The 22,751-nt window shown below is 59.8% G+C and overlaps 2 protein-coding genes across 11 annotated transcripts in view; one reads left to right on the top strand and one right to left on the bottom strand.

Moving 5' to 3' along the window:
* Positions 1 to 473: 473 nt before the first annotated feature.
* Positions 474 to 3,056, top strand: ARL6IP4 (ADP ribosylation factor like GTPase 6 interacting protein 4). Of its 2 annotated transcripts, none has more exons than XM_063086992.1 (6): positions 474 to 719; positions 1,069 to 1,239; positions 1,682 to 1,966; positions 2,049 to 2,166; positions 2,591 to 2,660; positions 2,786 to 3,056. In XM_063086992.1, the coding sequence occupies exons 2-6, from the start codon at positions 1,080 to 1,082 to the stop codon at positions 2,840 to 2,842; spliced, it is 690 nt and encodes a 229-aa protein (XP_062943062.1). In that variant the 5' UTR covers positions 474 to 719; positions 1,069 to 1,079; the 3' UTR covers positions 2,843 to 3,056. The 2 variants fall into 2 exon arrangements, with proteins under 2 accessions (XP_062943062.1, XP_062943063.1); XM_063086993.1 differs by lacking the exon at positions 474 to 719 and adding an exon at positions 744 to 866.
* A 640-nt stretch (positions 3,057 to 3,696) lies between these two features.
* The window catches only part of PITPNM2 (phosphatidylinositol transfer protein membrane associated 2), a 148,840-nt gene continuing 129,785 nt past the window's right edge, over positions 3,697 to 22,751 (bottom strand). For 4 of the 9 annotated variants that reach the window (XM_063085346.1, XM_063085347.1, XM_063085348.1 and 1 more), the window contains 20 exons: positions 22,115 to 22,210; positions 20,154 to 20,258; positions 19,986 to 20,056; positions 17,007 to 17,254; positions 16,389 to 16,578; positions 16,161 to 16,280; positions 15,074 to 15,315; positions 14,431 to 14,609; positions 12,727 to 12,897; positions 12,020 to 12,169; positions 10,823 to 10,987; positions 10,137 to 10,298; positions 9,014 to 9,162; positions 8,500 to 8,616; positions 8,055 to 8,171; positions 7,800 to 7,948; positions 7,561 to 7,710; positions 6,908 to 7,091; positions 6,701 to 6,829; positions 3,697 to 6,618 (listed from right to left, as the gene is read on the bottom strand). In XM_063085346.1, coding sequence (XP_062941416.1) covers positions 6,295 to 6,618; positions 6,701 to 6,829; positions 6,908 to 7,091; positions 7,561 to 7,710; positions 7,800 to 7,948; positions 8,055 to 8,171; positions 8,500 to 8,616; positions 9,014 to 9,162; positions 10,137 to 10,298; positions 10,823 to 10,987; positions 12,020 to 12,169; positions 12,727 to 12,897; positions 14,431 to 14,609; positions 15,074 to 15,315; positions 16,161 to 16,280; positions 16,389 to 16,578; positions 17,007 to 17,254; positions 19,986 to 20,056; positions 20,154 to 20,258; positions 22,115 to 22,210 — 3,218 coding nt within the window. In that variant the 3' untranslated portion in view covers positions 3,697 to 6,294. Of the gene's footprint in view, positions 6,619 to 6,700; positions 6,830 to 6,907; positions 7,092 to 7,560; positions 7,711 to 7,799; positions 7,949 to 8,054; positions 8,172 to 8,499; positions 8,617 to 9,013; positions 9,163 to 10,136; positions 10,299 to 10,822; positions 10,988 to 12,019; positions 12,170 to 12,726; positions 12,898 to 14,430; positions 14,610 to 15,073; positions 15,316 to 16,160; positions 16,281 to 16,388; positions 16,579 to 17,006; positions 17,255 to 19,669; positions 19,769 to 19,985; positions 20,057 to 20,153; positions 20,259 to 22,114; positions 22,211 to 22,751 lie in introns of those variants that run through there. The other 5 variants (XM_063085351.1, XM_063085349.1, XM_063085350.1 and 2 more) reach the window with 5 other exon arrangements.

Genomic DNA, 22,751 nt, shown 5'->3' with positions numbered 1-22,751 from the left:
CACAGCCGTGTTTTGTTTGGGTTATACATTTGAAAACCAAGGCATTTCCATATTGAAATCTTGAGTTCTAGCTTCCCTGGAAAGGTGTGAAGATGTGGAAACATCAGGCCCCATTTCCATACTGCAGAAATCAGCTGGAGCAGTTTCAGCTGCACACCATACAGGCCTGTGGTCCAACTCCCTCATTCATTGTTATGATTTCTCTGGCCCTTTATGGACACTCGAGTTCACAACCTCTGCATTACTGGGTGGGGCCTCGGAAAGACCAGGACGTCTCAGCCTGGAGCTCACAGGCTGATGGAGTGGACAGTTCTGCAGACAAGCCAGGTAGGAGAGTGGCATGCAGGAGGGTCGCCTTCCGTGGGCCTCAGGGAGACAGGCACTTGGGAAGGACAGTCTTGGAAGAGGGCGCAGCTGCGGCAAAGATGTGTGAGGGCTCGGGTACTGACTCCAGGCTGGAGAGCGCGGCATAGCCTCCTAGGCCTCTGGGCACGGCCTCCCACCCGCCTGGAGGCGGGAGCCTGGATCCCCAGCTCGCCTCTGCAGGAGGTGTGCGAGCCAGAGGCGGAACTTGAGGCTTCAGAACTAAAGGCAGCAGCACCTCGCTTCCCAGCCGGAAGGCCTGCCGGCGCACCGCCCCGGGCCGGAAGCCACCTCGCCGCCGCTTCTTTACGCCAGGGCGTGGTGCGGAGCCTGTCTCGCCCAATGGGCGGTTGAAGGTTGGGCACGGAGCGGCCCGGGAAACCCTTCTCAAGACGGCGAGGGCGCGGAGGGCGCGGGGGTGGAGGGAAGGAGAGCGCGGTGAAGGAGTCCACGCGCTCCTCGCTGTTGAGGACCGCGGCCAGTTCCCGGGGGTGTCGAGCCGGGTGCGCAGCCATGCTGCGTCCAGGCGGGGGCGTGCTCTTAAAGGGGCCTTAGTGCAGGGTCCCCGGGTGAGGGTGGGAGAAGGTCGCGCGGTTCCCCGGTGCGGCAGTGGGCTCTGGACGCCAGTAGAGCCGTTCTTGGGGCCCACTCTGCGCGCCGGCCAAAGGGGTGCCTCGGATTAAGCGCCTCTCTCCCCATTTCCAGCCCGCGGCGCTATGGCTCACGTTGGCTCTCGCAAGCGCTCGAAGAGTCGCAGCCGGTCCCGGGGACGAGGGTCGGAGAAGAGAAGGAAGAAGAGCAGTAAGGACGCCTCGAGGAGCTGCTCGGCCTCTGGATCCCAAGGTCGCAAGACCAGCAGTACCTCCGGGGCAGAGGGTGAGGACCACCGGGACTGGGAAAGGAGTGCGGCCATTTCATTGGAGAAAGCTTCAGGCAGCTGGGTCGGCTTTCTGGGACTGTGGGGAAATCAGTGAACGTAGTCAGAGGCGTAGAAATCTGGATTGAAAGACCGTAAAAGAGGAGGAGACGGGCCCTGCCCGTTGAGTGTGGATTGAAGGAAGTGTTTCATCATGACTTTTATGCACCTGGACCTGAGGTCGGGCCTGGCCGCCCTGCTTCTGTGCAGTGACCTCGTGGAGCCGGGAAAGTGCTCCTGCAGAGAGAGTGCTGGTCTGTGTTTTGGGAAGCCCTGCCTGGAGACCTGCCGGGAGGGGCTTACCCTGTAGGTGGCCTGAGCTTACCCCTGGCCAGAGCAAGGGGGTGCAGGTTTACTTTTCCTCTCCTAGCCTTCCAGCCTCACCTTCTCCCTGCATCACAGAGAGAAGCAAGCACAAGGCCCGGAGGAGACCACGATCCAGCTCCTCCTCCTCTTCTTCCAGTTCTTCTAGCTCTTCTTCCTCCTCGTCCTCCTCCACTTCCTCCAGTGATGGCCGGAAGAAGCGGGGGAAGCACAAGGACAAGAAGAGGAAGAAGAAAAAGAAAAGGAAAAAGAAACTGAGGAAGAAAAGCAAGGAGAAGGCAGAAGTGCAGCAGGCGGAGGCTCTACCGGGCCCCTCCCTTGACCAGTGGCACAGATCAGCTGGCGAGGAGGAGGATGGCCCAGGTACTGTGCTGCCCTGCTTGCAGGAGGGGGCGGGGTCCCTCCTTGAGACCTGGTCACCACCACCTCCTATCTTCCCTTCCAGTCCTGACAGATGAGCAGAAGTCCCGCATCCAAGCTATGAAGCCCATGACCAAGGAGGAGTGGGATGCCCGGCAGAGCATCATCCGCAAGGTGGTGGACCCCGAGACGGGCCGCACCAGGTGGGGAGTGCTTGGTGCAGCCTGGCCCCACACTGCTGTGTTTGGCAGGGTTGGCCCAAGATGTGCAGTCTCAGGAGGAGGAGGAGTGGCTATTTTTTCTCTAAATAGGCCAAGTAGAAAAAACACATTTGTGATGTGACATTTCATTCTTCATTGCCTGGAGTAAGCAGTTTATGGGGCCAGCAGGGCCTGGAGTAGGCTCTTCAAAGGGCTGCTGTTGGAGGCTGGCAGGGCAGAGCTTACCTCGCCACCTTCATCCCTGTCCCAAGGGCGGGGGAGAGGGTGAGAGTCCGTAGGCTCTGCTCATTCAAGGCGCTGGGGGCCTCAGCCCTGGGACTTCTCTGCTGGGTGGTTTCAGTTCTGTTGCTCTGGCATTAGGGGCTCAGCCTATTCCTTGCTGAATGGACACCTTCCCACCCCCCAGGCTCATTAAGGGAGACGGTGAGATCTTGGAGGAAATCGTAACCAAAGAACGACACAGAGAGATCAATAAGGTTGGTGTTGCCCTTTTGCCCATAGTCCGTCCCCAGCTGTTTTTTTAAAATTAAAAAAATTTTTTTGATTATTATCCCAGCTCTGTTTCTGATGTCCCCCTTCTCCTGTGTGCTTTCTTCCTCAGCAAGCCACCCGAGGGGACGGCTTGGCCTTCCAGATGCGAGCCGGCCTGCTGCCCTGAGGCCCCAGCTGGTCAAGGTCCGTGGACAGTGCAGGTGGCCTGGAGGCTGCAGGGTGGACGGCAGCAGCCTGATCGGTGCCATTGCCTTTTCTGCTATGCCACTCCTGCTGCCTGTCAGGTGCACAGGGTGGAGGATGGTCCCTGGCCTACCTACTCAGCACCCTCATCTGGAAGAGCACAGCTTCCCACATAGTAAATGTGCCCTGGTAGACTTCTCTGTGCTGTTGCTTTTGTGCTGAGGGGGAGGGAGGGTGCAACACAATTTCCAGGGATAAACCTGGGCTCCAGGGGCTTTTGAAGAGACTTGGGGTGTCCCCTAGTGGTAGCATAGGCCACCGCACCCACCTCTGCCCTGCCCAGCCTCAGGTCAGCCCGCCTGGACATGACTCTGACACTGACACCCACCCCTAGCTGAATCCCAAACCCAGAGCCCTGGCTCTTCAATTTGATTCACTCGGGCTTGGAGGGAGCCTGCTTCCCTGGCCATCTTTATTCCACAGACCATGACAGTGTGGGGCCCAGTGGTCTGGGTGGGCATTTTGGCTCTGGCCTACTAGCTGTGTTCCCCTCTGTAAAGCAGAGAGGCAGAGAGCCCCCGCCCCACTGAACTGCATGAGGATTCACTGAGTTCAGGCCTGGGAAGAGGTGGAAGAGGGCTTGGCCTGTTGGTGTTACTGTAAGTGTAGCTGATATCTTTGCCTGGGAAGGATGGCCTTGCCCCAACACAGCTTCGGCACTGGGACTGGCCATGCCCTCCCAACCCTTGTCCCACCCTGTACCCCATACCCCATGGTTGCCGGTGCAGTAAAGAGACCCAGAAGGAAGCCTTCCTGCTTTTTTAATTGGTGTAACAGACAAGGACGCTGTATACAGAGCACACTCAGGCCAATGATGGCGGGACAGCAGGGGGTGGTCAGGACACTGCTCACACATGGCCCAGAGAGACAGACGGCACAGGACAGATGGGATATGAAGACTGTGATGGGTGGGCAGGCAGCTCAGACTGAGCTGGGGAGGGGGCGGAGGTCTCTGCAGAATCCCTCTTTAGAAATCAAAGAGAAGGCAGGTGGTGGGATCTGGGGCTGGGGGGCAGGGTGGGGAGGGACTAAGGCTTCTATTCCAACAGGCCTGGGGTGGGGGTGGCAGTCAGTGTGGCCTGCCTCACCCTTTGGTTACTACTGGTCAGGCCTGAGCCCTGCAGCTCAGCACCCAACGCTGTAAACATTTTTGGTATTTTTAAAGGATTTTGCCCTCCCTCTCAGTTTCTGAAAAACTGGTGCTTCTTCAAGAGGAGAATGTGCCAAAAGGAATCTATCTGAAGGAAGGGAGAAGCAGACCTGGATACAGAAGAGACTTCAGTGGGGAGGGGGCTGCCCATCTCACCATCTATGGCTAAGGGCCCCAGGAAGGGCCCAGGGGACTATTGCTGTTGTCCTTGGCATGGCTGGCGGCTGGGCAGGCAGGCAGGCAGCGCGGAGCCGTGGGGGAGCTGTCCCCTATGGAGAGGCTGGGCCCACTGCCCGCAGGGCCTCCCAGGCTAGGAGGCCTCCTGGCTTTTATTGCAGGCGGGCCTGAGACTCTTCCAGGTGCTTCTCCGGGTGGCTGGTCACCGAGGTGGTAGGCAAGACAGGGTGAGGTGGGACCGACAGAGGAGGAGGCGCTGGCCACAGGGGCCCCTGGCTGGGGCTGTGATTGTCGGGCCGAGTGACTTCCCGCTGGGAAGCAGAGGGGATCAGATATTGCACTTCCATTGCAACAGTTACATGAAAACTTGGTCCATAAAACAGTTGTTGCTTTATACATAACGCCTGCAACAACAACACACGCCTGCAACAACAACACAAAGCTACATCTTAAATATGAATAAACCCTGAAGGTTCTGTTCCTCCAGACATTTTTCTCTGCACAAAATAAATAGCTTTCACTCTGTATAGGCCCGCTTTTGTAGAACATTTACATGACCCTTTGGCTGTACATATCTACACACAGGAAAAAGTTAACAACGATCTGCACCTCCCAGCCCAGCCCACATGGCCTGAGGCCAGATCCGGGTCAGCAGCATCTTCTCGGGGACAGAGCCTTGTCACTGGACAGCTGGCTGGGGCCAGGCAGGCGCTCCCACCTCAGGGAGGGTGGAGGAGCCGAGCTCATGCTCGGCACTGGGGAGGGAGGGCTGATGTTCAGACCCGGTGTGCAGGACAGCCTGGTCCTTGTTTAGGAGAGAAATGAAGTCGGGGCTGCCTGCTCTTGAGCTAACGAAGCGAGTGGTGGCTTCTTAGATTCGGCATCGAAACGGAATTGGCATTAAAAAAACCTAAGAGTGTGCCCCACCCACCCCCAAGTAGAAACCCCGTGGAATTAGTGGGGGTCAGGTGAGGCAGGGAGCCCACGCCCTGCTGAGTGGGCAGGGGTAGGGCCCACAGGACTCAGACCAGGCTGGACTCCGTCACAGTGCTGGGTGTTTTCCATGTGGAGGGGCTGCGCTTGGTATTGAAAGAGTTAAGAAAAGGAAGCAGCCAAGGATTGCTCATTTAAAAAAACCTCATAGAAATCAGATTGAGAAGTAGAAAGGCGTAGAAATGCAGGGAGGGCAGGAGGGCCGGAGGGCCGCAGCGCGGCCTTGACTGATGGCCACAAGGAGTGAAGAGGAGGCCAGGCTTGTGCGGGCCCCGTGGCCTGAGGCGGGGCAACTTGGGAGCTGGCGCTGGGGTTCATGGGCCTTGCACCTGGGCTGTCCAGGGCCGGAAATGATACCAGACCTGTGGCCAGACTGGGTTCCAGGTGGGGCAGGGAGATGGCGGGCCAGGGTCTGGGGTTCCCATGGCGCTGGCAGGCCTGGTGGGGCTGCAGAAATGAAGATATGGCCTTTCTCTCCTGCTTGCGTAAGGATCTGCTGCCCTGGAGCTTTCTGTGTGGTAACAGGTTCTGTATCAGCAAATATTGAATTTTCATGCATGTCAACGAGTCTGTATCCATAGGAGATGGAAGTGGGTCTCCGCTCTCTCAGAAATCAGTGCAAAACCAGTGAGGTTGAAAAGTTGAGTAACTCGAGTTAACAAGCTGCTACCCAAGGGGAGGGAATGGGAGTTGGCAGGCTGGGCCACAGGCTTGGGCCACACCTGGCATCAGGTGCTGGGAGGTCAATGCAGCACAGATTTTCCAGGGGCATCTCCTGGGCCAGTCCAAGTGGGGAGTCCTGGTCCCTCTGTCATCCTGGGGCTGGTGGTCCTGCCAGCTTCCACGATGAGCTGGACCCCTCAGATTCTAGGACATGAGGCAGGGCTGGGAGGACTATGTGGTACATCCTGTGTCCTCCACAGGGACTTAGGACAAGCTCCCAGGGCCGCATCTGTGCTTGTCCCAGCCAACTGCGTGTGCCCAGGCCAGGGCTCCTGGCGGGGCTGCCACCTGGCCTAGCACCATGGAGACTGTAGTGCCTCCCCAGCGGTGCCCTACTTGGGGCCCGTGGCTCCGCCCGGCTCGAGCCGGCCAGTCATGGTGCGGCCCCAGCAGCCAGCCGCCATGCTCATGCTGCGCTGGCCACGCTGCTCGCTGTCTGCCTGGCTCTGTGTCCTCTCGTGCCGGTGGCTGGGCCCACTGGGCTGGGTGGAGATGGTGCGGAGCAGGTGGTTCCGGGAGCGCAGGAAGTCACCCTGGCTGGGCAGGCCAAAGCTGCCCTTGCGCAGCGCCATGCGGGTGGCCGTGTTGCGGGCTGGCCGTGCCCGGTGGTTGTACTTGAGCTGGGCCAGGTGGGCTGCGTACCCATCTGTGATGAACTGCAGGAGCAGAGAGGTGGCTGGTCGTCACAGACTGGGCACTGTAGTGCCCACCTGTGCCCGCCCCTGTGTGCCCACTCACCTGGCATTGCTGTTGCAGCTTCTTGGTGGGCCGGCCCACAATGTAGATCTGCATGGGTGACAGGCTGATGGAGCTGTAAACCGCCACGTCCTTGGTAGAGCCGTAGGCCGCGTGCACACGCAAGTGCAACTGTGGGTAAGACCAGTGTGGCACAGGCGTGGCCCTCTTCCCCCACCTCATCCCCTCTCCCTTCCTCCCAGGACCCACCTCAGAGATGAGTAGCTTCAGGAAGTTGGCCTTGTGCCGCAGCGGGTCATGCACCAGGCCGTCGCAGAAGGACACCACGCCGTGGGGGAAGTTGTGCTGGGCCAGCCACGCCACCACCCGCTGCTTCTGCATGTCGGGCCGGCCTGTCACGTAGATGATGAGGTAGCCCAGGTCCTGCCAGTGCCTGCAGGTGAGGGGTGGGCCTGTGTGTCCCACGGCTGTCCCTTCCTCCCTCCTGGGCCTTCCTGTCTCCTGCCCAGCCAGTGCCCGCTTGGGCCACTGAAAAATGCACCTCTGATCGGGTTCAAGTGATAATGACGACAATGACAATGATGGTGGCAGCAGCAAACTACAGGGTACTCACACCAGGCTGGCAGGGCTGTCATGAGGGAGCCACATAATCCTCACGGACGCCCTCTGCAGAGCTCTGACTGGTCTTAGCAGCCTCACTTTGCCAATGAGGGAATTGGAGATCAATATCCAGCAGCCAAACAACTTGCCCAAGGTCACATGTCTAGTGTGTGTCCCCAGGGGCCATGCCAGTGTCCCCTGTGGTGGCACCCTGGGTCCTCCCTCACATGGCCTGCAGGAGCTCCTGGCCCTGAGCCCGCCCACCTTGTTACCATCCCATCGTGCTCCTTGGGGCCACTTACCGCACCACATCCACTGCCCCGGCCCGCACCTTGGGGTCGCTGCCCATGATGGACACGCTAGCGGCAAAGGAGCCATCGATACTGAAGACCACAAACTCCGTGCCCTTAGGCAGCACAGTGATGTAGCTGTCGGCAAACGTGTGGTCCCCCCTGGCAGGCGGGGCAGTGGTCAGAAGCACCAGAGCCCCTCCTTGCCCCACAGAGGTCACCCGCCTGCCCTCCCCAGCATAGGCGCGTACCTGACCACCATCTTGATAGGGTAGACGCCCACCCCCAGGCGGTGCGTCTCAGGGATGGTATAGGAGACGCGCCCACTGCTGTTGGTCACCAGCGTGTCCAGGTACAGCCACTCCCCCGAGGGCGGCTGCATCATGATGTGCACGTCCACCTGGGAGCCCAGGCAGGTCACCAGCTGGCTGCGCCTGGGGTCTCCCTACCCCTCCACCCTGGCCAGAGGGAGGCAGGGAGCTCCTGAGGTCCCTCTGTGTCCTCACCTTCTCCCCAGTCAGGGTGACCATGTCCAAGGGCCCATACATGAACCGGCCCGTCAGAACCTGTGGGCCGTCTTCGTTGGCTACTGCATCATTGATCCGGTGGTTGGCTGTCACGTTCTGGGGAGAGGAGTGAGGCTGGGTCAGGGTGGGGGACGGAAGGTGTCTGGGGTCTCCTGGGCTCAGCTCAAGCTCCCGTGGGACTGAGGGGGAGCGTGGGCTTGCAGTCCAGCAGCCCATGCTCCAGTCCAGCTCAGCTTTGGGGAAATTAGGAAGCTTCACTGTGCTTGTCTGTAAATAGGCTGATAGCTCCAACCTCACAGACTGAGGATTAAACAAGACAGCACGCTTCTCAGTGACTCAGTCTCTCATTTGTAACATGGGGGCTTCTTGTGGAGATAAAATAGCACGGCAGCCCTGGGGCCTGGGTACCCAGAGGCCCCCTCACCCTCAGCTTCACGTGGGTCCTCTTGCGCTGCCATTTCTCTCTCGGCTTCGAGGGAGTGAACACTGACACCTCCTTGCCATCCAGCTCCAAGATGCTGGAATTGTCATGCCTCATGACCTGGTTGGGGGGGAACAGAGGAGGCCATGGGGCAGAGTCAAGCCTGGGGCTTCCTGTTCTGGAAGGAAGAGCCCAGAGGCCCCAAGAGGCAGCAATAGGAACCCGTGAGGCTTTTGGGGGGACACTACTCAATCCTCTCCAGTCTGCTCTCTGGCCCCCACAATTCCTGTCTGTCCCACAAATGGGCAAATACATTCACCCCATCCCCACAATCCCCGAAAGTCTTAACACATTCCAGCACAAGTGTTCCTCCATCCTGCTTGCTCTGTGGTCAGATGGGGAGAGGGAGGGGTCCTCCACCATGCCCTCATCTAATGGGGCCATGTCATCAACACTGTCACTTGGGGCCTCCTATGAGGCCAATGTGTGCCTGAGCAGTGCAGGACCCCAGGGGTACCTGTCTCAGCAGGAAGGAGACCACGTCTGTTGACTCCCAGTAGCTGGCATGGAACAGGTGGGGCAGGGCCACCGTGGGAAAGGCTGTGAGAGCGTCAGGGCAGTACAGGGCGTAGTCAATCCGCTTCTGGCCCCACCACTTTGCAGCAACTACCAGGAGGAGGGGCCATGACTGGGCTGGCTGGGTAACCTCGAAGGGCTCCCAGAGGGCCACCTGGCCCCCCTGAGCCAAGCTTGGCTCAGCCCAGACTAGACCCTCCCTCCAGCTGCAGCCAGGTGAGTCTTCTCCCAGGCGGTGACAGAGGGAAGCAGATGAGCAGGCAGAAGATGCCAGGACAGCTCCCAGCAGCCAGAGGCCCTGTGGCAGTGAGCACCGCAGTGCTGAATTCACTCTCTGCAAGGAGCGTAATGGGGGGATGGGGGTGGTCTGGGGGATAGGGGGAGAAGCCTGGGTTTGGAGGCAGGACTAGCTGTTCCTGGTCCTGTCACTGATTCTGATGATCCCTGGGCCCGGACCCCATTGCTGCCCTCATTGTCTCATCTGTCTTCCCCCAGGTTCAAGGCTGTGAAAGGTGTCACAGCGGGGGGTTACAATTCCTGAACCCCCAGGCAAGGCCTGCGGCCCTCCTCAGCCCTTGAGCCACCCCACAAGCCCCAGGCGCATCAGGGCAGTGGTGAGGCCTAGGGCCTTCCAGCTGCATGGTCCTGGGTGAGTCTCAACTCTGACTTGGGGCTGGGTGCCCTCCCTAATCAGAGATGAGGCTTGTACAATGCCTTGCCGGTGGCTGCATGTGGGAGCTGCCCAGCAATGGTGCCTGTTTTATAGGTCCAGGCTCCCCTGGGATCTGCCCCTCAGCCTGACAGGGGACCTCATGGAGCTTCCCTGGCCCTCACCCAGCCTCACTCCAGCTCTGTGGGGTCCTCTGGCCCCCCTGCCAACTCCAACCACTCCCTCCCACCAAGTATCTGAGTCCTCCCAGCCCAAGCCTCCGGCTCCCTGTTAGCCTCAGTGTGGGTCCAGGTGGGAGGGCCTGATGGTGAGAGGTGAGACGTGCTTGGCAGAGGCGTGTGACCCAGGTTAGAGGAGAGAGCGCGTGGGTGGAGGGCGTGGCAATGCCCAGTACCTTCTCCGATGTCCAGGCCAGGGAGGCAGGAGGCACTTTCCAGGCAGGGGCTTGCCTGCCTGACCCAAGGGCGGGGGCCAGGGCTTGTGAGGGTTGGGGGGGGCAGGGCGAGCAGGGACAGGCGCCTGATGCTGGGGGTGTGGCTGAGCGACTTGGGGGCCTCTGGGGAGCAAGAACAACAGGAACAGCTCAGCCATGCTGTGGCCACCACACTGCCATGTCCACCATGGGCCAGGAAGGACACTGAGAAGACAGCCAGGCCAGGGGCGGTCCAGGGCCCTCCTCACAGAAGGACACAGTTGCTGGGAGCGCCTACATCAGCCTCAGCCCTGGCCGGGCTGCTCTGTGGCCAGAGAGAATCCTGTCCCCAGCACAGGGGGATGGAGAGGGGGTGACCCTGGCCTCTGCTTCCCGCTGCGAGGGAGGCCATGGGGCCCTCTGAAGGCCCCTCTCTCCAGAGCCCTCCTGAGGGGACAGTGCTTTTCAGCCAGGCACTGCTGTCTGTTTGGAGTGGCCCACTCTGCTGTGGGCTGTCCCAGGCCTCACAGAATGTTCAGCAGGTCCCTGGCCTCCACCCGCTAGACGCCAGTAGAGCCCCCTCCCCAGCCGTGGCAACCGGAAGTGTCTCCAGACACAGCCAGCTGGCCCCGGAGAGGAGGGCACAGGGAGGCGGGCCGTGCACTCACTCTGGGCAATGCTGGATGCCGTGTAGCTCTCGGCCATGCCTGACACCTGGCTGGCGATGCTGATCTCACTGGCTCGGCGGAAGCCACGGCTAGTGGGGGCCGTGTCGGGCGAGGAGGGGGCTGCATGCTCTTGGAAGACCACAGTGTGGGTCTGGAGCGCATCTGCTGCAGGTGGACAGGGACCAGAGACCGGGTAAGAGAGGCAATGCCCAGGCCAGACCCTGAGCAGTGGGGGGCAGTGAGCCAGTGTGCACTGAGGCTGGGAGGACCAGGGTGGTGGCCGTGTCGGGGACTGCCGGCTCAGGGCCATGAGAGCAGGGCCCAGAGCTGAGGCGGGGAAAAGCAGGACTGGGGCAGGGATGGACAGATGGACAGACACAGACACAGGGCAAGGAGGCAAAATGGCTAGGCTCATGCCCCTATCTCCCTGGTCACCTTTTTGCTCACTCAGTGCTTCCTGGCTATCTCTGACAGCCCCACCTGCACCAGGGCCTCCGGGGCCTCTGGGGCTCAGCCCGGCCCCACCTGGTCCACAGCCCACAGTGGGCAGCAGTAGTGGCTCTCCCCTGGGTTTGAGGGGTGCCGACAACAGGGCGGCTTCCCTGGGATGCCTTACGTACACCCAGGACCCAGAAGGAGGCAACCCCTGGGCATCCCTCATAGCCAGGCACACGAAGCCGGCCCTGGATGGGCATCTGGGGACAAGGGCAGGTGCTGAGGGCTCAAGCCAGGCTCACCTGGGTCCGGCTAAGGACTGGACAGAGCAGGAGGACGGGGCTCTGCTAGAGGAGCCTCGTCTGGACGGAATGCGGGCAGGGCCTGGACATCCTTGGGCAGGAAGGAGCATGACCCACAGAGTCCAGCCTCGCCACTCCTCCTCGGTGAGGAGTGGGGCCTGTCTGCTCCTGCCAGCCTCATGAAGGAGGGGCAGAGCCCTGGGACTGTCACTGATGTGCTGTGTAACCCTAGGGCAGCCTCTGCCCATCTCTGGGCCACTGTGCCCACCTTTGCATTGGGTCCTCTCTGCCTCTGACCCACAGTGTGCGAGGAGGCACCAAGGCCCGCTTCCCAGGGCCTTCTTATCACAAAGTTCCCACCAACTCCAAGTGGACAAGGAGGGAATGAGGGTGGCGGTCCCTGAGGACTGGGGATCAGCCAGCGAAGCAGACGTCACCACGAGCAAGGGGGGTTACACACACTCAGCACAGCCCGGGCTCTGGCGGGGCCCATCTTGCCCGGTGAGCGCGGGAACGGGGATACTGGTTTCCAGGAAGCCGTCCCTGTGGGGAAGAGGGGCCAGGGGCCCGCCCTCCAGGAGCAGCTCGGGGTTTCTCTGCACAGTCTCGACTGGAGGCAGACGGGGAGAGAACAGAGAGGACAAGAACAGACACTCGCATGGGCCGTCTGGACACGCTGTGACACAGAGACTCCTCGAGGACAAAATGTGGGACATACATGGGGAGGGGAGGTCATGAGTAGACTATGGGGCAGCCCTCACCCGGCTCCCAGCCCTGACCCGCCCACCCTGTGCTGCCTGCCACGATGGGGCCCAGCTGAAAAATGTCCCGGACTCAGCGAGGGCCCCTCCTGGGTCCTTAGCTCTGTCTCCGCTGGGGTGGAGGCCGGAGTAGTGGGGAGGGGAGTCAAGTCCTTTTCTGTCCCCCCACAGCCCGGGATGAGGCCCTGACCTGTGCCCTCTGAAAGGTGGGAACAGTCACTCAGGACTCGCAGGGAGCAGTGAGGGTGGATGCTCCTGCACCTGTGGCAGGTGTCCTTTCTGAGAGGTGCTTAGTGCAGGCTGTCCCTCCCCCTCAGGGCAGAACCACGGCATGGGCCACCCCTGGCCTGGACAATAGAGGAGTGGCATCGACTCCCATGTCCCCCAGGGGATCAGCGCCTCTCACCCAGCAGCGCGGAGCAGCCGTCCCCCAGCGGGTAGCGCTGGTAGCGGGGGATGCTGAAGGGCGGCAGGGCATGGAAGCGCCGCTCCAGCAGTGGCTCCAGGCGGGAGGCCGATGGGTCCGCGGGGTGGAACAGGTTGTACACTTGCTGGCAGGCCGGCCGCAGCTGGAAAACTGGGGACAGGGGTGTCGGTTGCAGAGTCTGCAGCTGGCTCTGCCCTAAGGACTCGGGGTGAAGGGAGGGGGCCTGGGGACTGGGTCCCAGCTCGTCTCTGCCTTGTGATATGGAGAAAAAAGAAAGTGTATCTTTATCGATCTGGGATGTTTGGGTCACTGTCCCTTTATGAGCCCCAAATTATTTTTAATAGAAAAAGTTATAATGGCTGTAGTAACAGAATAGTTTTAAGTACAGAAGAGTAAATGGTGGAAGGCTCCCTCCCCGCCCGGACCCCCTGCTGAGGCGCTTGCTTCCTCCTCTGGGAAAGGGAGGTGCCATTTAAGCCACTGGTCATCGGGAAGATCACGTGGCTGTGAGATCTTAAGTGTAAACTTCGTAATATGTGTCCCACTTCTAAAAACACACGTGGATAGGAGCTATTGCTGTACTTGTTAACTTTGCCTTTTCTCCCCCACTTAACACAAAACACGTTGGAGTTTTTTGCACAGCACGCAGAGCTCCGCCTCCTTCTTTTTAACGGAGGCAGGGAATTCCGTTGCATGTTTGCTCCAGCATTTATTAACCCAGCCCCCTTCCCATGGACGGCTGTTTATGGGTTCTAGTTTTTCACGATTTCAGATAACATCACTGTAACATCATCACTGACAACAACATCACTGTCCCTAAGTCTTTGTGCACTTGTGAGAGGGTCTCTGTCAGACTGTGCAGAGGGTGGAGGTGACGGTGCGTGGGATCGTTTGGGTAGGTCACACCGCCCAACAGGGCTGCACCCATCTGTACCAGGTGAGCTGCTTGGCTGTTGGGCCCCTTCAAAGCTACAGATTCCCCTTCCTGACAGTGCTGAAGTGACAAGCTAGTGGAAGGGAAGGAGCGTGAGGTGCTAAGCATGGGGATCTGCATTTTTAACCAAGCACTGCCACTCACTTGCTCTTGGCAAGTGTCTAAACCTCTCTGAACCCAGGTTCCTCCTCTGCAATGGTAGGTTCTGCACAGCTATGGTGAGGACTGTGTGGCTACCTGGACCCGCCCTGGTTGATCCCAGGGTGCAGGGCAGGGACCACTGCTCTGATGGGATGCTCAGCTGTGGTCCCTCCTCCCTTCTGTGCAGAATGAGAAGCGTGGCTGTGGCCCCTCCAGGGCTGGGAGTCAACTGCACCAGGAGGCTTTGGGGGGGTGCCTGACCTTGCAAGTCTCCCCTGTGTGAGGATCTCGGACTCAGGAGACTGGGTGTGTCCCCACCTGACCCTCGGGCGGTGTCTTGCTGCCCTGGACCTCAGCTTCCCCATCTGTGGAATGGCCCTCTGCTTCCAAGGGCGCCTTGCAGATGAAATGAAACAGCAGGTGTCAAAGGCTGGGCCAGTGACTAAGCTGCCTAAGCAGAAGCAGAGGAGGGCAAGGGGCCTGGAGGGGAGGGCAGAAAGGAGGCTGACGCTGGAGGGGCCCAGGACGTGGCCATGGCCTTGTGACAGGGGTCCATGGAGACTTCCTGCCCCGCTCATTGCACCCCAACCCCCCTGCAGGGCTCTCACCATCCAGGGCTGGGAGGACGGTTTTCCTCAAGGCCAGGACCAGCCCCAGCGGGCACCCAAAGAGGAAGAGGTCGGTGATCTCAAAGTCAAACTTGCCCAGGCCCCCCGCGCCATCCAGCATGGTGGAGCTGCTTGAGCGGCGGGTGTTGGGCTCATTCCGCAGCACACTGGCATGGAGGCTACGATGGGAGGGACAAGGTCACACATGGCCCTTCTCAAGGCTATCCTTCTCTCAGCCTCATGAAGGACAGGCTGGGTCTGATAGCCCCTCAGGGGTCATCAAGACCAAATGAGACTTGATCCTGTGCTGTCTTGTGGGTGCTGCTACCTAGTGCTGCCCTGGTCAGTTCTGCCATATCCCACTCCCACCCTCGGGACACCCTGCTCCCTCAAGATGGGCATTGGTGTATCCGAGGCAGTGGTACCCAATAAACCACTTTCTTCCAGGCCCAGTCCAGGATCCCAGGACCCAGGCTGGGGGAGCACCTGGCAGAGCTCCCAGGACCTCAAGGTGGTGATTGGCAGGTGGGGACGTGAAAGAGCCCCCCTGGTTCCTCAACTGCTCGGGGCTGCCCCTCCCTCATGGAGTCTCTTTTCTCACCTGGTGAGGGGCCTCACAGCCTGTGCCTCCCATGCCACCCACCTGGACAGGAAAGCCTGGTGCTGCTGGATGGTGTCCAGCTCGTAGGTGGATGAGTCACTCCTCTTGCGGGGCAGTTGCCTTTTGGGATCCTCAGTGCCATTGCTGCGGGGGATGTCGATGTTGCTGCGGCTCAGGTGCCGACTGCTCTCCAGGCTGGAGCCGCCACCACTGCCACCACCACTGCTGTCACTGGAGCAGTGTGCAGCATTCACCAGGATGCCGGGGGACAGGAGGTCAGTGTCCTGGAATGGCCCCGTGGAGGCTCACTGCTGGTGGCTGTTGGCCTGACCCCTTCTTCAGTGTCTTGGAAGCTGCCTCCTCCCTCCTGACTCCAGGCCCAGCCAGCTGCTGCCCTGCCTCCTCTTGCCCAAGCCAGAGTGGAAAGTCCTGACCCCGCTGTCCCCCAGCCCACTTGCCAAGTCCTAACCGCCTTCATTCCTGGCCTAGGCTGGCCACCTGGACCTTGGCACTCTCCCCCCAGGCCATTTGCCACTCTTCTGCAGAAGGACCGTGGGTCCTCCCTCCCTGCTGGAAAGTGGAGAGGGTCCGCCCATCACTCCTCCCAGGACCAGACCCCACTGTCCACAGTGTGAACCCTGGGCAGTGGCCCCTGAAGCCATGCACACTCCCAGGCTCAGCCACGCTGCAGCTGTCCACCTGCCCCCATGCACCTGCCCTGCCACCTCTGGGCACCTGTGCTGGAAGCCACTGCTGTTCCCATCCTTTTTGGGGGGAGTTAGGGGAAGCAGGATGCTGAGCAAAGCTCCTTTGGGGCTCAGCATAAACCTGTGCCTTTGGGTGCATTCCCCAAGTACTCAGCCAGAGCTGGGCTTCCTCAGCTCCAGCCAGTGCCCACTCCTGCCTAGAGGGGGGCTCCTGGGCCATGGGGACTGTGGCTCAGGACTTAGTCCGCCGACTGAGGAAGTATCCACTGAGCACCCTCCTCGGTAGGCACAGCCTGTGAGGCGGGTGGAGGCACAGCACCCCCAGCAGCAGGGCAGCTGCTCTGCACAGTACTCAGGAGGCCATGGGCCTCGTGGATGTTTGGGGCCAAAGGAGGGATGTGTCCCCGGCCTTGCTTGGGTACCTGCACACTGACCACGCTGCCTCGGCGGCTGCTGCTCTGACTCTCACACACTGGCTGGCTGCTGTGGCATAAGGCATCAAACGCCAGGATCCCCCCAACGCAGTCCCCAATGAGGCAGACCTAGAGGGTGGAGAGGCTCAAGCCTGAGCTCGCTGGCTGCGGACTGGGGAAAGCCAGCCCCTCTCGCTCAGGCCAGCCATCATCCCTCCCTCCTCGCCCCCGACTCACCTGCCCACTGAAGGTTATGCCCTCCTGGGACTTGATGAAGTCCCCATAGGTGAGGTTGGCCCGCTGGATCACCGTGGCAACCGCCTCCTGGTACTGTGGCGAGGAGGTGGCCAGCAGGGGCAGAGCAGCCAGGGGGATGTGATCCTGACTGCTGGACAGACAGCCTTCATCATGGCTATAGGGGCTGAGGCTGGAGGAGAGGGGCTGGTCAGGAGGGAGCCAGCAGCCTCAGCTCAGGCCAAGGGGCCCTCCCCATGGCAGGGGAGGAGGGTAGACAGGAGCTGCCTGCCGGAGTCTCAGCCGCTGACTCAGAAAATACTCACAGGGACAATTCCGGGCCAGCCCTTGGCAGGCTGGGGGAGCAGGGTCGGCGAGGAAGACCTTATATCTTGGAGTCAGTTCAGCACCCCCACGTTACAGACTGGAAACTGAGGCTCAGCACTGGGCACAGCCCCTCCTCAACTCTAAGCTCTACCTGTCTGCATATGTTTTGCTGCCTCTGGGCAGAGGGGGCTGGACGGCACGTCTGGACATCTGGACAGGGGTGCTGACACTGGGGGAGCCACCCAAAGTTCAAGGGCCAGAATCGATGAGAAGCTTCAGGCAGATGCCACTCACTTGGAGACGAGGGCGAAAGCGTCAGAGCACACAGGTGGGCAGGGCACCAGGCGGATGGCGAGGTGGCCCAGTGCGCTCGGGTAGTGCACACGCATGACGGTGTCGAATACACTAGCGATGGTGTTGGTGTCACCCTGCTTGGAGCTGGGGTCCCCGGTGCCTGTGTCCAGGATGGTGCCTCCATGCAGCACCAGCAGCAGCACGTGGATCTTGGAGGGTGGCACGGCCAGCGGCTGGCTGGACTCATCCTGCACGGGCGAGGGGAGCGTGTCAACTCCCAGGGACTCAGCTCTATGCTGAGGCCCCTCTGTCACCCTGGGGGGAGGCCTGTCATGGCCCAACTGCTCCTGCTGGGCACCCTGATTTCGATCACTCAGTTATGGGGCCTGGAGGACGAGCTGGGAAGGCTGGGGTTGTCCTTTCCTCTTTCTCGTGGTCCTGTTCCCTCTGCCAACCCAACCTGACTCAGAGTACAGAGGACATAGAAGGAGGGAGTCTGTCCCCTCCACTTCCTTCAGGGAGCCCTGGCAGAGGCTTCCAGCTTGGGGAGGAGGCACAGAGGCTCAGCCTGGTCCCAGCCACGGGGGCCTGCCTGCCCTTGTGTGTCTGCTTCCAGGCCTGGGTCTGTCTTGGCCTGAGCACACAGGGCCACTAAGAATGGCTGGGGTCAGAGCAACCACAGCCTGGGCAGGCAGTGTCCCTGGCTGCTCTGCCAGCAGCTCTGAGGTCTCCCTCCATCTACATGTGGTCTTCTCCTCTGGCCCCAGGCCCCCAGGCCTTGCCATTCCCAGACTATCTCTAAGACCCATGTCCCCAAGAGCAGAGATGTCCTGGTAGAGGCAGAGCCCCAGCGCCTTAGTGCAAGGAGGTCAGCCCAAGTCTGTTGGCCAGGCTTGCTTGTGAGGTCTGTGAGACCCTAGATTAGTAAACCTATGCTCGGGGTACGAAACTTTCCTTTTCTAGAGGAGGTGGGGTGAGAAGAGCCCACGGGCCTGGCCTGATGTCACACAGGATGTTGGTGGCACACTGGGCTGGAGCTGAGCCCCTGCCGCAACTCAGTGCTCTCCTGCCAACTTAGGGGCTCCCTGCCCCTCCCCAAGCTTCTGGTGTGTGGCCGGGGCCATGCCTACTTGCTGTTCCCATGTTATGTCTGGGGGTGTAGGGGGGCAGGGAAGGGAGATGAAGGGAGGGTCCTGTCTCCAAGGATCTGGGGAGACAGATCAAGAGGCCGAAGTCATCTGGAGGGCCCTTGGTGTGGACAGCTGGCCCTGAATTGGTCTACCAGGTGGAGGGGGTAGGGGCAGCAGCAGGACCCAGGTGCCAAGGCAGAGGCTGGGGGGGAGGTAGCATGGGTGCAGGACCCAGGGCTGATGGGGACACCAGGAAGCACAAGGGCAGGCCAGAAGCCATTGTGCCTCAAGGGCTCTGGGGAGTTAGGAAGGAGGAAGCCCGCTGGGCCACTTGGGGGCTGGGAAAGGGAGGACTGGGCTGACTCTGCCCAGGGGGCCTGGTTGTGGCTATGGGACTTCCTCTCTCCTCCCTGGGCCTGGGCAGGACCTAGGCCTGTCCCCATACAGGACTGGCCACCGCTGGCTGACCTGGGCAGGATGAACTCACAGCCTAGGGCAGGGTGGGACCGCCTGCTGCCCAGGACCACAGGCCAGGATGGAGTGGCCAAATAGCTCCATGGGGCTTGTGCACTGGGGCTTCTCCCACACAGTGAGGTGCAGGGATTGTGGGAGAAATGTCTACGGCAGCCTCCTTGTTCCTAGGACAGGCACCTGCAGCTGGGCAGGGCTGGGTAGTGGGGCTGAGAAAGTCCTGCATGTGCCTGTCAGGCTAGGCCCAGCCCTGGAGGCTGTCCAGGGACCCCTGCAGGCCCCTGAAATACCACTTTCCTTACACTCAGCCTGCTTCCTCGGCCTGAGACGGGAACTCTTCCTGCCCTAAATCCCAGTGGGGACAGAGCCCACAGAGACTGTGAGGAGTGGCTCTAGGGAGCCAGGGGGACCCTCTCAGTGTCTCCATAAAGCTACCCCCTCCACAAGTGGGAGAGGGGCCTCCACTTTGAGGGCTATTGCAAGCAAAGGGATCTGACTTTGGATGGAGGCACCCTAGAATTGGTGCTGGGTTCCAAATGCACATCCCAAGGCAGATCTGGAGTCCCAGGCCCCTTCTGCCCCTCCCCTGGGGGGCTGTCAGAGCCATGTGTACTGCAAGTGGGGAGGGGGCTCCATTTGCTTTATCTTGCCATTAAGCAGCAACTGGAAATCAACTCCCCTTGTCCTGTTACCCCTTCTAGAAAAGCCCACTTTGACTTCAGACCTCAAAGCAGAAAACCCCAGGAGGGAGTGTGGATGCTTCTCTTCCTCCCCCCAGACTCCCCAGGGGGTCCCAAGTCCCCGGAGGTGCCGTCTCCACCTTAGGCTTAGGCAGCTTGAGGCCAGAGCAGTGCGGTGACTGCAGTGTGGGACAGCCTGGCTCCTGCCCCCAGTGCAAACAGCTCTGACCGCCTGCTGGTGGAGGAGGAGGGGGCGTGAGCTCCCACGAAGAACCCCTGAGGCTAGGTGGACACAGGTGCTCTAGCGAGACAGCTTTATTGGACACACTGAACTCCGCTTGCTGACCCCCCCCACCGGGCCACCTCACTGGCCATGGCCACATCATTTCTGCCTAGATGACTTCCGCTTCCTCCCCTTCCATCTGTTTATCTTCAGGGACAGCAGACAGGCTGGGCACAAGGTGGAGATCTTATCTTTGATCTGGAATTTGTAAGTTTCTCATTTTACTTTCCCATGGGTGGAGCTTGCTCAAGGTCTTCCTCTGGGCCTGTCTGCAGTCCCTAGCTCTCAGGGACATCAGGGAGAGAGAGGGCCGAACCGGTGCCCTCCTAGCAGGACCGCCAGTAAGGGAGCCCCCTCGGGCCGTACCTCTGCACCCTCCCCCTCCCCTGGTAGCCCCTGTCCCTGTGGCACCCACCTCGATGATGCTCAGCTGTTCCACACTGGAGGCCACCCTGAACTCAGGGGTGCTCTGGCGGTATAGACCATCTGCAACACAGGAGCGGCACTGTGAGCCCACAGCACTGGGCAGGAGCTGGGTCAGAAAGGAGGGGGCTCAGCACCACAGCCCCCCAAAGCCGGTTACCCTGCGTGTCCTCCAGCTCTGGGCTCTCGATTTTGTCCATGAGGTCGTTGGAGCTCCATTTGGTGATGTCCTTGGGGAATATTTCCTCTGAGTCAGACAGGTCCTCTGGAGAGGAGAGAGGGGGCTTCAGCAGGGACCCGGGACTGGGGGTGTTGGGAGGCCTGGCTTTTCTGGCCCCGGAACCCCTCCGTGTTCTGCCCTGCTCTTTCTCTTCCTTAACAGGATAGCCACATAGCCGCACACCCTCCGGGCTTCTTCCTGACCTTTTTTTTTTTTTAATGTGGTAACATTTACAATAAAACTCACCATGTAAATCGTTTAAAAGTGGCATTTAGTACATTCAAGATGCTGTGCAACCATCATGATTGTCTAATTCCAGAACATTTTCATCACTCCAAATGGAAACCCCGTACCCATGAGCAGTCGGCCCTCATTCCTGCCTCCTCCAGCCCCTGGCCACCACTAATCAGTCTACTGTCTGTCTCTGGGATTTACCTATTCTGGACATTTCATATGAATGGAATCACACCCTATGTGTCCTTTTGTGTCTGGCTTCTTTCACTCAGCATGACATCTTCGAGGTTCATCCACATTGTAGTGTGTGTCAGAACTTCACTCCTTTTATGGCGGAATCACATCCCATTGTAGGGATAGGCCACCTTTATTTATCCACTCGTCAGCGGATCATTTCCAATGACCACAAAAGCTTAGTGAGGAGAGTTGCTATGAACACTGCATCCATGGCTCTTGTTCCTACTTTTTTAAGAACTTCTGCCTGAGACCACTGGTCAGAGGCCACTGTCTGGGCTCTGGCACACACTGACCCGTGCTCCAGCCACAGATGGGCCCCTGGGCCAGTTTCCCCAGGACACTGCTGCTCTGGCATCTCCTGCTTTGCTGTCTTCTGTTTTACAGTTTTTTCTACATTATTTGTGTATGTTCCTCTTGTCAGGGAGCAAGCCAGCTGGGATGCCTCTTCCCTATCCTTGGGGAGGCCCCAGGTGCAGAGGCTGGCTCAAGAGCCACCTGCACCTATTCCATGTCTTCTGGCCCCAGGGCCAAGCCAGGCACCTGCCTTTTGCCTGGACTTGGGATGCCCTATGTTCTTTCCCTTTAGGCCACACTGATGTGGCTCCTCTGCCCCTCCAAGCCACGATGGTGTCATGGGAGGGCTCTGGCCTGCCTGTCACTACTCTGTGCCTGTGGGCAAGTTCCTGTCCCTTTCTGAGCCTGTGCCTCGGCATGGGAACTGCAGGGCTGGCTCAGCCACCAGCCTGCAGAGGGAGGGACCCGTCTCCCTGCGCCTGCCTGCTGGCCCCAACTACCTAGAGGACCGGCCAGGGCTCTAAGCCAGGATGCGCTCTGTACTAGCATCTGTCCAGCACCAGCGGTCCCTTTGCAGTATGCTTAGGGTGCTTCTTCGGGGATTAGTGGGAAAATGGGTACTTCACATATTTTCTGCTTATTGCATTTTCTAATGTGTCTTACTTTAGACGTATATTAATTTAATCAAGAAAAAATAAGGTAAGTACAAAAAATAAGAAAATTATAAGAAGTTATACTTCTTTTTTGGGTGGGGAAGGCGGCTGGCCAGTATGGGGATCTGAACCCGTGACCTTGGTGTTTTAAGGCAGAAGTTATACTTTTTATGGAAATGGATTCACCTTTGGAAAAAAACCCCAGTCTGATTGTGTATCCCTTTTGGGGGGTTTCAAGAGAGCAGTCTCTGCCTGCCAGGCCCGCAGCACATCCTCAGACCCCAGGCTCAAGAGAGCTGGCCTTCTGGTGACTTCACCTCATCCTCTGTGCCCCCAACACCATGCTGTCCACCAGGACAGGTAGCAGGTATGGAATAGGAAGAAGCAATTCCTACTTCAATCCACACTCCCTCCCCAAGCCCTTGCAGACCCCACCCTGCCTTGCCCAGGAGGGGCCCCAGGACTGTGGGAGCCCCTGCCTACCGTGTGCATCAAAGAACTCATCCTCAGAGCTGTCATCGGAGTCCCTGGCAATACTCTGCATCCTCCACTCCGAGAGGCTGTGGCGGGAAGGACTGGCTGGAAGAAAACCCCAGACTGACCACCCAGCCTGAGGCTTGGTGAGCCAGCAGGAGGCAGGGGGTGTGATGAAACCCAAGGGCCTAACCCGGCATCAAGCTGCCATGGATCCAGGAAGCTCAGAAGAGAATGAACTGGAGAAACGAGGGTGGGAGTGGCCCAGACTCATCACAGTGAAAGCTCCTGAGTCTTTTGGAATGATCCCTGTCCTTCCAATGACTCCAGGGAGAATGTGGGGGTGGGAGGGCATCGGGTGTAAGTCCAGGACACACCCTCAGATGGGCCTGGGTCCACCCTGGGGCTCCACCTGGCTCAACCTTCTGAACCTCGGCCACAGCAGAGCTGACGAGCACAGTGTGGGGCTGTGAGGGTGGGGGACAGCAGGGAAGCTGGGCTAGAAGGTGTGCCTGCTCCATGGGGTGCCCTGTTCACTTCCCTTTCTCAGCATCTGACGCCTGGCAGGCTCTCTCTTGGCGGTGCTGGGGGAGCCCACCCAGACCTGCCTTCCAGGCTCCTTGGGGCTGTAGTCTCCTACCCTGGG

This window comes from Cynocephalus volans, chromosome 2 (genome assembly GCF_027409185.1).
Source record: "Cynocephalus volans isolate mCynVol1 chromosome 2, mCynVol1.pri, whole genome shotgun sequence".
NCBI classification, from domain to species: domain Eukaryota; kingdom Metazoa; phylum Chordata; class Mammalia; order Dermoptera; family Cynocephalidae; genus Cynocephalus; species Cynocephalus volans.
Note: the sequence above shows the minus strand (reverse complement) of the source record. Positions and strands in the feature narration are given on the sequence as shown.

Bases quoted from the DNA above. Each gene is read 5' to 3' on its own strand.
- ARL6IP4 (XM_063086992.1), top strand. From the start codon at position 1,080: ATGGCTCACGTTGGCTCTCGCAAGCGCTCGAAGAGTCGCAGCCGGTCC. The intron at 1,967-2,048 runs GTACTGTGCTGC...CTTCCCTTCCAG, and splicing joins CGAGGAGGAGGATGGCCCAG to TCCTGACAGATGAGCAGAAG. The intron at 2,661-2,785 runs GTTGGTGTTGCC...TTTCTTCCTCAG, and splicing joins GACACAGAGAGATCAATAAG to CAAGCCACCCGAGGGGACGG.